The 14,320-nt window shown below is 37.7% G+C and overlaps 1 protein-coding gene across 1 annotated transcript; it reads right to left on the reverse strand.

The window, feature by feature from the left end:
• Positions 1–340: 340 nt before the first annotated feature.
• Positions 341–9,313, reverse strand: LOC114878467 (mucin-5AC-like). Its single transcript, XM_029192317.2, has one exon. The coding sequence runs from the start codon at positions 9,311–9,313 to the stop codon at positions 341–343; it is 8,973 nt and encodes a 2,990-aa protein (XP_029048150.2).
• Positions 9,314–14,320: the final 5,007 nt, after the last annotated feature.

Below are 14,320 nucleotides of genomic sequence, written 5' to 3' on the forward strand. Positions count from 1 at the left end.
TACCGTACCTTCAAATCTGCCTGAAGTAGTGGGCCTTGTAATTCAAGTGACGCTATAGGTACCTTCCTGAGTAGATCTAGATGAAGCTGTCAAGCTGACCTTGACATACTTGTTGATCTTCCTCCCCTGTTGTGGCAGTTTCTTCAGTGGAGGTTTCAGCACTGTTCCAAGTGGTGGGTGTTTCGCTCGAGATGGTGTTAATTCTATCTTGAATAGTAGTTTCAGATGACGTCTGTTCACTTGGTCCTGAACTACTTGTTGATCTTCCTGCACTTGTATGCCCTATGCCCTATCCACTAATTGTTACTAATGATGGTTTACTGCTACTAATTATATTTTCTCAGTGCCCCACTGTGGTGACAGTTCCTTCAATTGTAGTATCAGCACCGCTCCAACTGATGGGTGTTCCGCTCGAAATGGTGTTAATTCTGTCATAAATAATTGTTCCGGATGACGTTTGTTCAGTTGGCTCACTTGTCGGTGTATCTGTATCTGTATGCACAATCGTTTCAATAATTGTTCCTAATGATGGCTTACTGTTACTGATTATAGTTTCTCTGTGTTTCGCGGCTGTAACAGTTTCTTCAGTTGTAGTATTAGCACTGCTCCAAATGGTGGGAGTTCTGCTCGAAATGGTGTTAATTCTGTCATAAATAGTCGATCCGGGTGACGTTTGTTCAGTTGGTTCAGAACGACTCGTCGGTCTTTCTGTACTTGTATGCCCAATCGTTTCAACAATTTTTACTGATGACGACCTACTGCCACTGATTATAGCCTCCCTCTGCCTCGCTGTTCTGGCAGTACCATCACCTGTAGTATTAGCTTTGCTCCAAGTAGTAGGTCTTTCTTTCGACAGGGTGCTTATTCTGTCATGAATGGTAATCCCCGATGACGTCTGTTCACTTTGCCTTGAACTACTTGTTGATCTTTCTGTGCTGGTATGTCCTATTCCTTCAATTGTTGATGCGAATGATGGCTTACTGCTACTGATTATGATCTTTTTATGCCCCCCTGTTATGGTAGTTACTTCATCAGTAATATCAGGACTGCCCCGTGTGGTGGGTCCACGGCTCCAGAGCCTGCTTATTCTTTCGTGAGTAGTAGTTCCGGTTGACAGTTGCTCAGCTGATTCTGAATTACTCGCTGAGCTTCCTCCACTTGTATGTCCATTCGCTTCAACAATTGTTACCAATGATTGATTACTGCCAATGATTATAGGCTCATTCTCCCTCGCTGTTTTGGCAGTCCCTTCACTTATGGTATCAGCTTTGATCCAAGCAGTAGGTCTTTCCCACGACAGGGTGGTTATTCCTTTCTGAATAATATTTGCTGTTGACGTGTGTTCACTTGGTCTGTTCACTATCGTTTTAACAGTTGTCCCTAATGATGGTTTAGTGCCACTAATGATAACCTCTTCTTTCCTCGCTGCTGTGACAGGTCTCTTAGCTGTATTATGTGCATTGCTCCAAGCGGCAGGTCTTTCTTTCGACAGGGTGGATATGCTTTTCTGAATAATATTTGCTGTTGGCGTGTGTTCATTTGGTCTGTTCACTATCGTTGTAACAGTTGTTACTGATGGTGGCTTACTGCCATTGATTATAACCTCTTCTTTCCTCGATACTGTGGCAGGTCTTTTAGTTGCCGTATCAGCACTGTACCAAGCAGTTGGTCTTTCCCGCGACAGGGTGTTTATTCCTTCCTCAATAATATTAGCAGATGACGTATGTTCACTTGGTCCTGGGCTATTGGTTGATCCGACTGTACTTGTATGCATTGACGTTTTAACAGTTGGTAGTAGCAATGGTTTACTGCCACTGATTACAACTTCTTCTTTACTCGCTTCTGTGGCAGGTCTTTTAGTTGCTGTATCAGCACTGCTCCAAGCGGCAGGTTTTTCCCTCGACAGGCTCCGTATCCATTCCTGAACAATGTTTCCAGGTGATGTGTGGTAAACTGGTTTTGGAGTACTGGTTGATCGGCCTGTACTTGAGTGCACTATTGCTTTAGCAGTTGGTAGTAATGATGGCTTACTGCCACTGATTATAACCTCTTCATTCTTCGCTACTGTGGCAGGTCTATTAGTTGTAGTATGGGCACTGCTCCAAGCGACAGGTCTTTCCTTCGACAGGGTGGATATACTTTCCTGAATAATATTTGCTGTTGGCGTGTGTTCATTTGGTCTGTTCACTATCGGTCTAACAGTCGTTACTAATGGTGGCTTACTCCCACTAATTATAATCTCTTCATTCCGAGCTACTGTGGCAGGTTTTTTAGTTGCAGTATGAGCGCTGCTCCAAGCGACTGGTCTGTTCTTCGACAGGGTGGTTATTCCTTCCTGAATAATATTTGCTGCTGGCGTGTGTTCATTTGGTCTGTTCACTATCGTTTTAACAGTCGTTACTAATGGTGGCTCACTACCACTGATTATAACGTCTTCTTTCTTCGCTACTGAGGCAGGTCTTTTAGTTGTAGTATGAGCGCTGCTCCAAGCACCAGGTGTTTCTTTCGATAGGGTGGATATTCTTTCCTGAATAATATTTGCTGTTGGCGTATGTTCACTTGGTCTATTCACTATCGTTTTAACAGTTGTTCCTAATAATGGCTTACTGCCACTGATTATAACCTCTTCTTTCCTCGCCATTGTGGCAGGTCTTTTAGTTGTACTATGAGCACTGCTCCAAGCGACAGGTCTTTCCTTCGACAGTGTGGTTATTCTTTCCTGAATAATATTTGCTGTTGGCGTGTGTTCATTTGGTCTGTTCACTATCGTTTTAACAGGTGTTACTAATGATGGTTCACTGCCACTGATTATAACCTCTTCTTTCCTCGCCATTGTGGCAGGTCTTTTAGTTATACTATGAGCACTGCTCCAAGCGACAGGTCTTTCCTTCGACAGCGTGGTTATTCTTTCATGAATAATATTTGCTGTTGGCGTGTGTTCGTCTGGTCTGTTCACTATCGTTTTAACAGGTGTTACTAATGGTGGTTCACTGCGACTGATTATAACCTCTTCCTTCCTCGCCATTGTGGCAGGTCTTTTAGTTGTACTATGAGCACTACTCCAAGCGACAGGTCTTTCCTTCGACAGTGTGGTTATTCTTTCCTGAATAATATTTGCTGTTGGCGTGTGTTCATTTGGTCTGTTCACTATCGTTTTAACAGGTGTTACTAATGGTGTCTTACTGCCACTGATTATAACTTCTTCTTTCCTCGCTTCTGTGGCAGGTCTTTTAGTTGTAGTATGAGCGCTGGTCCAAGCAACTGGTCTTTCTTTCGACAGGGTGGTTATTCTATCCTGAATAATATTTGATGTTGGCATGTGTTCACTTGGTCTGTTCACTATCGTTTTAACAGTTGTTCCTAATAATGGTTTAGTTGCACTGAGGACAACCTCTTCTTTCCTGGCAATTGTGGCAGATCTTTTAGTTGTACTATGAGCACTGCTCCAAGCGACAGGTTTTTCCTCTGACAGTGTGGTTATTCTTTCCTGAATAATATTTGCTGTTGGCGTGTGTTCATCTGGTCTGTTCACTATCGTTTTAACAGGAGTTACTAATGGTGGTTCGCTGCCACTGATTATAACCTCTTCTTTCCTCGCCATTGTGGCAGGTCTTTTAGTTGTACTATGAGCACTGCTCCAAGCGACAGGTCTTTCCTTCGACAGTGTGGTTATTCTTTCCTGAATAATATTTGCTGTTGGCGTGTGTTCATTTGGTCTGTTCACTATCGTTTTAACAGGTGTTACTAATGGTGTCTTACTGCCACTGATTATAACTTCTTCTTTCCTCGCTTCTGTGGCAGGTCTTTTAGTTGTAGTATGAGCGCTGGTCCAAGCAACTGGTCTTTCTTTCGACAGGGTGGTTATTCTATCCTGAATAATATTTGATGTTGGCATGTGTTCACTTGGTCTGTTCACTATCGTTTTAACAGTTGTTCCTAATAATGGTTTAGTTGCACTGAGGACAACCTCTTCTTTCCTGGCAATTGTGGCAGATCTTTTAGTTGTACTATGAGCACTGCTCCAAGCGACAGGTTTTTCCTCTGACAGTGTGGTTATTCTTTCCTGAATAATATTTGCTGTTGGCGTGTGTTCATCTGGTCTGTTCACTATCGTTTTAACAGGAGTTACTAATGGTGGTTCGCTGCCACTGATTATAACCTCTTCTTTCCTCGCCATTGTGGCAGGTCTTTTAGTTGTACTATGAGCACTGCTCCAAGCGACAGGTCTTTCCTTCGACAGTGTGGTTATTCTTTCCTGAATAATATTTGCTTTTGGCGTGTGTTCATCTGGTCTGTTCACTATCGTTTTAACAGATGTTACTAGTGGTGTCTTACTGCGACTGATTATAACTTCTTCTTTCCTCGCTACTGTGGCAGGTCTTTTAGTTGTAGTATGAGCGCTGCTCCAAGCAACTGGTCTTTCTTTCGACAGGGTGGTTATTCTTTCCTGAATAATATTTGCTGTTGGCATGTGTTCACTTGGTCTGTTCACTATCGTTTTAACAGTTGTTCCTAATAATGGTTTAGTTCCACTGAGGACAACCTCTTCTTTCCTGGCAATTGTGGCAGATCTTTTAGTTGTACTATGAGCACTGCTCCAAGCGACAGGTTTTTCCTCTGACAGTGTGGTTATTCTTTCCTGAATAATATTTGCTGCTGGCGTGTGTTCTTTTGGTCTGTTCACTATCGTTTTAACAGGTGTTACTAATGGTGGTTCACTGCCACTGATTATAACCTCTTCTTTCCTCGCCATTGTGGCAGGTCTTTTAGTTATACTATGAGCACTGCTCCAAGCGACAGGTCTTTCCTTCGACAGCGTGGATATTCTTTCATGAATAATATTTGCTGTTGGCGTGTGTTCGTCTGGTCTGTTCACTATCGTTTTAACATGTGTTACTAATGGTGGTTCACTGCCACTGATTATAACCTCTTCTTTCCTCGCCATTGTGGCAGGTCTTTTAGTTATACTATGAGCACTGCTCCAAGCGACAGGTCTTTCCTTCGACAGCGTGGTTATTCTTTCCTGAATAATATTTGCTGTTGGCGTGTGTTCATCTGGTCTGTTCACTATCGTTTTAACAGGTGTTACTAACGGTGGTTCACTGCCACTGATTATAACCTCTTCTTTCCTCGCCATTGTGGCAGGTCTTTTAGTTATACTATGAGCACTGCTCCAAGCGACAGGTCTTTCCTTCGACAGTGTGGTTATTCTTTCCTGAATAATATTTGCTGTTGGCATGTGTTCACTTGGTCTGTTCACTATCGTTTTAACAGTTGTTCCAAATAATGGTTTAGTTCCACTGAGGACAACCTCTTCTTTCCTGGCAATTGAGGCAGATCTTTTAGTTGTACTATGAACACTGCTCCAGGCGACAGGTTTTTCCTCTGACAGTGTGGTTATTCTTTCCTGAATAATATTTGCTGTTGGCGTGTGTTCTTTTGGTCTGTTCACTATCGTTTTAACAGGTGTTACTAAAGGTGGTTCACTGCCACTGATTATAACCTCTTCTTTCCTCGCCATTGTGGCAGGTCTTTTAGTTATACTATGAGCACTGCTCCAAGCGACAGGTCTTTCCTTCGACAGTGTGGTTATTCTTTCCTGAATAATATTTGCTGTTGTCTTGTGTTCACTTGGTCTGTTCACTATCGTTTTAACAGTTGTTCCTAATACTGGTTTAGTTCCACTGAGGACAACCTCTTCTTTCCTGGCAATTGTGGCAGATGTTTTAGTTGTACTATGAGCACTGCTCCAAGCGACAGGTTTTTCCTTTGACAGTGTGGTTATTCTTTCCTGAATAATATTTGCTGTTGGCTTGTGTTCTTTTGGTCTGTTCACTATCGTTTTAACAGGAGTTACTAATGGTGGTTCGCTGCCACTGATTATAACCTCTTCTTTCCTCGCCATTGTGGCAGGTCTTTTAGTTGTACTATGAGCACTGCTCCAAGCGACAGGTCTTTCCTTCGACAGTGTGGTTATTCTTTCCTGAATAATATTTGCTTTTGGCGTGTGTTCATCTGGTCTGTTCACTATCGTTTTAACAGTTGTTCCTAATAATGGTTTAGTTCTACTGAGGACAACCTCTTCTTTCCTGGCAATTGTGGCAGATGTTTTAGTTGTACTATGAGCACTGCTCCAAGCGACAGGTTTTTCCTTTGACAGTGTGGTTATTCTTTCCTGAATAATATTTGCTGTTGGCGTGTGTTCTTTTGGTCTGTTCACTATCGTTTTAACAGGTGTTACTAATGGTGGTTCACTGCCACTGATTATAACCTCTTCTTTCCTCGCCATTGTGGCAGGTCTTTTAGTTATACTATGAGCACTGCTCCAAGCGACAGGTCTTTCCTTCGACAGTGTGGTTATTCTTTCCTGAATAATATTTGGTATTGGCGTGTGTTCACTTGGTCTGTTCACTATCGTGTTAACAGTTGTTACTAATGGTGGCTTACTGCCATCGATTATAACCTCTTCTTTCTTCACTGCTGTGGCAGGTCTTTTAGTTGTAGTATGGGCGCTGCTCCAAACAACTGGCCTTTCTTTTGCAAGGGTGGTTATTCTTTCCTGAATAATATTTGCTGTTGGCATGTGTTCACTTGGTCTGTTCACTATCGTTTTAACAGTTGTTCCTAATAATGGATTCGTTCCACTGAGGATAACCTCTTCTTTCCTCGCAATTGTGGCAGGTCTTTTAGTTGTACTATGAGCACTGCTCCAAGCGGCAGGTCTTTCCTTCGACAGGGTGGTTATTCTTTCCTGAATAATATTTGCTGTTCGCGTGTGTTCATTTGGTCTGTTCACTGTCGTTTTAACAGTTGCTACTAATGGTGGCTTACTGCCACCGATTATAACCTCTTCTTTCCTCACTGCTGTGGCTGGTGTTTTAGTTGTAGTATGAGCGCTGCTCCAAGCAACAGGTCTTTCTTTCGACAGGGTGGTTATTCTTTCCTGAATAACATTTGGTATTGGCGTGTGTTCATTTGGTCTGTTCACTATCGTTTTAACAGGTGTTACTAATGGTGTCTTACTGCCACTGATTGTAACTTCTTCTTTCCTCGCTACTGCGGCAGGTCTTTTAGTTGTATTATGCGCACTGCTCCAAGCGACAGGTCGTTCCTTCGACAGGGTGGTTATTTTTTCCCGAATAATATTTGCTGTTGGCGTGTGTTCACTTGGTCTGTTCACTATCGTGTTAACAGTTGTTCCTAATAATGGTTTAGTTCCACTGATGATAACCTCTTCTTTCATCGCTGCCGTGGCAGGTCGTTTAGTTGTATTATGCGCACTGCTCCAAGCGGCAGGTCTTTCCTTCGACAGGGTGGTTATTCTTTCCTGAATAATATTTACTGTTCGCGTGTGTTCATTTGGTCTGTTCACTGTCGTTTTAATAGTTGTTACTAATCGTGGCTTACTGCCACCGATTATAACCTCTTCTTTCCTCACTGCTGTGGCAGGTGTTTTAGTTGTAGTATAAGCGCTGCTCCTAGCGACAGGTCTCTCCTTCGACAGGGTGGTTATTCTTTCTTGAATAATATTTGCTGTTGGCGTGTGTTCACTTGGTCTGTTCACTATCGTTTTAACAGTTGTTCCTAATAATGGTTTAGTTCCACTGATGATCACCTCTTCTTTTCTCGCTGCTGTGGCAGGTTTTTTAGTTGTATTATGCGCACTGCTCCAAGGGACAGGTCTTTCCTTCGGCAGGGTGGTTATTCTTTCTTGAATAGTATTTGCTGTTGGCGCGTGTTCACTTGATATGTTCACTATCGTTTTAACAGTTGTTATTAATGATGGCTTACTGTTACTAATTATAGTTTCTTTCAGACCTCCTATTTTGGAAATTCCTGTAGCTGTGGTTCCGACACTATTCCAAGTGGTACGTTTTTCGTTTAAGTGTGTGGTATTTTTGTTCCGAATGGTGGTCTTAGATAACGTTTGGTCAATGGGCCGTGAGGTATTTCTAAATCCGTTTGTATTTACTTGCTCTGTAGTGTCGTTAGTTACTAATGATGGCTTAATGTTACTAATTATACTCTCTGTTTGGCCTTCTATCGTGGCAGTTCCTGCATTTGTTGTTAGAGCACTGCTCCAGGTTTTTGGTCTTTCCCTGGACGGGGTTCTATTTTTGCTGTGAATAGTGATTGTAGGTGACGGTTGTTCAATGGGCACTGAGCTAGTTGTTAGTCTTTTTCTATGTGTCCGCCGTGTAGTTTCGCTAGTTGTTAGTGACGATGGCTTACTGCTACTGCTTGTAGTTGTTATATGACCTTGTATTGTGTTGGTCGCTTCAGTTGCGGTTTCAACAACACTTGAAATGGGGGATATTCTGCTTGTGGTAGTGTTCTCTGTTTCTTTGCTAGTAATTGTGGACGAAGGTGCCTTGATTGATCCCCGATGCCTTGTTGATTCTGTAGTACTTGTGTGATTTGTACTTTCGCTATCTGTTATTGGCGATGGATAATTGTCAGCATCAGCTGTTGTAATAATTTTTGCAGTTGTTTCTGCGTCCTTGCTATTTTTTTCTAGTGTTGTTGATGACGTAGGTGGCGATGTTTTATTACACAGCCACAGTATTTCATCAGCTGGATTTAAACTTGGCCGAGGTAGTTTTGTTACAACTTTGAATATTTTCTTAATAGAGGCGTAAACATTTATGCATCTTTTCATTTGGGCACGACGAAGGGCGTAAGGAATATTTCGTTGGATGTTGCATTTACGCATTATCGCTTCTGCATCCAAATGATTCATGTGGCTTAATATATAATTTCTTATCTCCAACTTTTTCCTCCACGCCATGTATCTAGCTTTATTATATTCATAGAGTCTTTTATAAAAGAATTGTAATGGTGAGAGGGATTGACATGGATCAATTTTGTGGTATTTGAGCATTTCTATTATATGTATTCTTTCTTTGACTCTTGGTATTAGTTTTTTTAAAAGGCGTTTAAATTGTTCCTCGAACTTTTCAAGTAAGTTTAGTGTTGCTTTATGCCCTGTCGCATGATTTCCGTTTTTTTGTCGCCTTGAATCATGTTTCTGATGTTTGCTGTTTGATTGTTTATGTAAACGTGATGTTGAGGACCTAATTTCATCTGTTGAACTTGATGACTCACAATCAGAAGAATCTTTCGTACTGGAGGAGTCGCAATCGCTATCAGAAGAATCTTGCTTGCGTTTCCACACTGGAAAGTTCGAAATATTTGGAGGTTTTCTTCTTTCACTTTCTTCACTGTCTTTTTCATCTAGTTTTTCATACAATTCGCGGATTCTCTCAATTGCTGCTTCCCTCTTCAAAGTGTGCTTTTTTTCTAGCTTTGTCATCCGTCCCCCATGTTTATTATGGGCGTCAAACGTGTGAACAAGTAAGATGAGGAAAAGTATAGTGACACCTATTAACAACAAGGAAATATTATAATTTTACAATATTATAAATATTTGGACACTGGTGACATTTATCAACAATGGATAAATGTCAAAAGTTACTAAGGTGGAAGTAAGCTGTGTTTGAAGTGATTTTTTAATAAAAATTTTGATTTTTAAAATTTTAAACTCATTGATCAAACCCATTATATTTAAAGTGTCTTTGATCTAATATTAAGCACACAAATAAATATCCAAAGTAACACGAAATTTTGTGATATCTCGCGAACAACACAATACTTTCCGTTCTTATCTATTATATGTTACACTTATAGAACAATACGTGTTTATTCGAAGTTACCTTTCATTGTACGAAACTTTCATGAAACACACTTGTACACGTTTATCAATTGCACGTCGTCACTTCTACTGGTGGGTTTATTTCTTCCTGGTCCTTTTATATTCTAGTTGTCTCCTGATAAATGTTCCATGTCAAGTCATCTGATAAAATTTATGGGTATTATTGCAATGATTCATCTTGTATCTGGCGACGTACCTTCGTAAATAAGTCATCCAAATTTTTGAACACTTAGATTGCAGCTGCTGTGTTTCGATACGTATGTAACTGGTATAGAGATGTGTTTGAATGGTATGACGTTGATCGTAATTTAATATGTTGTATTTGCCATTCAAATAATTTGATGTTGTAAGATATAGTTTTTAATGCGTAAGTACATCATTCAAATTCTTGGAATCATTGTTACAATGCTATTTATTATCAGTTGAGAGTATTTTTATCTCATTCAATTGAAAAGTTAATATATTTAAGAACTGGATGTTTTAGTAACTATTACACTTTATACAAATTATTTTATTTTAATAAAATGTTATTAATGAAATAGTAGCATATGATAATTCAAAGATATATTTATGAACATTATGTTTATCTTTTATAAAATATGTAACTTGTCAATTTCATACAGCAGGTTGCAGTGTTGTGGGCATCAAGTTCCGTTTCGTCATTCGTATAAGGGAGATCAATTATTTTAGTAATTAAAAATACAAAAACATTAAATCTGTTTTGTAGTGTTGTCAGTAATTATGACAACAATAGATAAAGTAACAAAAATAGTAACAAAAATAGATAAAGTAGTTTTGTCAACTTTCATATAAGATGCACAATAATTAACCAACTAATTAACTAACTTCTGATCATTAATTTCAATATTAGTTTCAGAACTTCAAATACTTTGGACATCGTTCAAACTTTGATCTATACGAACGAGCTGTGTTTCATATAAAAGGGCGAGCACAATAGCAATCTAAAATCACAGAAATCGAAAGTGACTATGAAGGAAACGGACAAACAGTGAAAGCGAACGTGATCCTGACCTAGGACACTCCAGTTTCCTCGGAGAGATCTGTTCGGTGTGCCAGGTTAATAGAAATCTCGATCGGGTCGGGTCAGGATGATGGCACAGCCAGCGAAAGTGAAAACGAAACGAAACTCTCAAGTCGGTCGTGGGCGCCAGATGTAGGTGAGAGAAATTGAGGTCGGTAAAAGTGGGATAGTAGAACCGTGCCCTATATCTCTGTCCCGGTACTTTCGTTCTCGATTCGTGATACACAGGACACGTTCACTTTCGTACGAATTTACAAATATTCATACCGTTCAATGAGCTCGAGCAGTTAAATACAGTCCACACGCATGTTGGAAGCGATATGGGGATCTTTGGTAGATCTATGATCAATACAATGATCTATAGTGATCTATATGTAAAAAATGTTTAAAAAGAAATATAGATTTTTGTTTATTGTCATTTTTACTGTTTCTGTATTACATGTCTCTCTTTTAATTAATTTTCAAATGTCCAGTATAACGAAAATTACCCCAAACGTCCTCCAGCCTTTCTCCAAATGTTACACCGATAAGACCTCTCAGTGATCCATTTATTTTCAGATAAATTTGTTATCTAACGACTTTCAAAAATTTCCCTTCATATTTGATTTATATTTCCTTGTTTTTTTGTTAATTTCCCCTTTCTGTAATATTATGAAGCTTAAGCAACTTTAAAACTGTTACTGATTTATCAACAAAAAAAAAGGGAAAAAATGGATGTATTATAGTCTTATGGTATTATTAAGCATTCTTTTTAACCCAAACACCTTTTTTTAGATACTTGATACGGGATATCAGTATGAAGGCAGACAGGCAAAAAATTTATAGAGAATAATCTACTACAAAAAAGAATGTAAGTTTTACTTTATCTTATCTAATAACTTTAACTCATGCTAGTATTATCTTCTCCTTTTTTCAAAAAATTATTTATCTTCCTCATTATTTTTTGTAATTTATACAGAATTTATACAAATATGATTAATTTGATTGCAAATTTATTTATACATAATTTAATTTGAAATCTTATAACGATATTACTGTACTTCTGATTTTATTTCTGTTAGAATCTTAATCGCTCATTAGGAATAATTAAAACAAAAAATATTACAATCGAAGTAAGATAATATTGACACTAATAAAGTAGAAATAGAATTATGTTAACATTCGAGAATAGAACATACAATCAGTATTTTATTCCTTTTTCCGCGCGTGTTACGAGCACGCAGTGGTCATAGAAATTAAACCGTTTAAACTCATTTCCGGCATACTATTCTTTTCTGTGACCCTGTGAAATGAGCCATAATATCTCTATAATTTCTTTCTTCATGGTTCCTTTAATCTTCGCGTTTCTAGATGCTTCTTTTGCGCAAATTGGCTCAACGAGACTATTAAACGATCTCAAACCTTTCTCACTAAAGGTTAATTTGAACGGATAACCATTACGCGGTCAATAGTCGTTGCTAATAAAACTTACAAATGAATGTAAGATCAATATGTGTTCACTATCAGTCTGAACAAAGCATTACCAAACGGATGGGACAATTTGATAAGGAACAATGCTTATCGAAAGAGTGACCTACGAGTTTCAAACAAAATCTGTTTCACTGGCTTATGGTTTTGAAAAGAAATAAAACAGTATGAATGATCGTCTAGTTTCAAAATATGTTGTAGCTGTAACTTGAATTTTCAAATATTTTTTTAATAATATAATAAGATGTTGATTTACATATTTACTTTGAAATTGTTGATATATAATTGTTGGTACATATTTAGTATAAATTGTTGATGTAAATTATAAATTAAACAAATTTCTGAAGCTTTAAGCATAGACCCTTAAGTGATATATAGACTATTTAAAATCAATTATCTTATAACTTAAAAAGACATTTTCGACAATCTATTTCTGATTAAATTTTTTTCTAAGAAATCACCTATTTCGTTCGCATCGCATATTTTAGAACACCAAGTGTGTTTATCAGAAGATAAGACTAGATAAAAGTTATTAATATCCTAACGAAGGAATGTAATGAGAATCTGGAAATAATAACTCTTTTATGTTGTCTATATTACTGCAAATGTATACACTTACTTGTCATATATGCATAATAGTTTGATAAGTAAATGTATCTACAAACAATTAAATTTACATTTTAAGTATTAGAAATAAACATTTAATTCCTATCAAATGTCTGCATTGTCCAGTGAATGAATATATTTACTAAGAGTAATAGCAATTTTTATATTTCGTATCTCTTCTTAATGTAAAGGGTTAATTTGGATTTAAGGATTTACTAACAATAAGTTTTATTATTTAGCCATTTAGGTAATTTATTATTGGCCATTTAGCCAAAAACAAGCGAGTGTATAAATTTATACTGTTCAGTAAATGAATAAATACATTTACACAGAGTAAGTACTCGATATTGTTATATTTCATTTCTTTTGTTTTCTGTTAAAATGTTACGTAAATACACATTGACTGTTAAGAGTACACATACTAAATATAATGTTTTCATAATAACTTGTATAAAAGATTTTCATACAGTTACCTTACAACTTATAAGATTATCATGAACGCTGTGAAACAATATCTGCAATCGACATTAGACAAAAGGAAGGTACTAGAACTCGTCGGTGCATCGTCCTTATTTCTACAGTTTATACATAGGTTATTATCGGCTATGCCTATAATTACGTTTATAGAATACAATGGAATCCCTAATCGACTTGCCTCTTCGATTAACGATTCGTCGTCAACAAACTTGCCGCAATCAAGACATTTGCGTATCAATGCATACGACCAAATTATTATACACGTTACGGTGTGTTACATTATATATGACGAGTTATTATATTACTGTCGCTACCCCAATAGTAGCTTAATTGGGGTTAATAAAAATACATCTGCATCGCAATGATGCTTACGTTTGAAACAACCGTACAATAGTAGTATAGTACTTAATACTTTATAAAAAAGTAGTATGTACAGTACTTGAGTCCAAAACAGATTAGTTCAAAAGATATCTTTGGGAGAGATAGAGAGAACCCAGGGACTACAAAATTTTGTTCGAATTTTGTAGTTTTCTATACACCAGTTGAAGCGTTTTTTAATTCACTACAAAAAATTACTAAGGTACTTGGCTTGAAAATTCATCCGTCCAAAGATATTTTAAGGGGAGAGAGAAAGAGCCTACAGATCTCTCCCTAAGATGTCTTCTAAACTAATCAATTCTTGGCCCAACTATATTAATACTTTCTTATAAAGAATAAAAAAATGCATCGAATTACGTCGAATGAAGTTCAAAATACGAAAAACATTTTTAAAATGAAACTGCATGTTTTTGTTAGATACATACCTATATGTATATTATCAAGATTATAAAATATGTGGGGGAATAGACGTACATTTTATCATTATTTAAAATGTCAATGAAAATTAAAAAACAAAAAATATTTATACTGCTGATAAAGTGTTTCTTGATTATGAATTCCAACTCAAACCTGAATAAACTCTCGATGAAGATTGAACGTATGAAAAATACACAGTTTGTCAATAGATATCGACAGCA

This window comes from Osmia bicornis, chromosome 2, assembly GCF_907164935.1.
Source record: "Osmia bicornis bicornis chromosome 2, iOsmBic2.1, whole genome shotgun sequence".
NCBI classification, from domain to species: domain Eukaryota; kingdom Metazoa; phylum Arthropoda; class Insecta; order Hymenoptera; family Megachilidae; genus Osmia; species Osmia bicornis.

Excerpts from the sequence above, each read along its gene's own strand:
- LOC114878467 (XM_029192317.2), bottom strand. The coding sequence starts at position 9,313 with ATGACAAAGCTAGAAAAAAAGCACACTTTGAAGAGGGAAGCAGCAATT.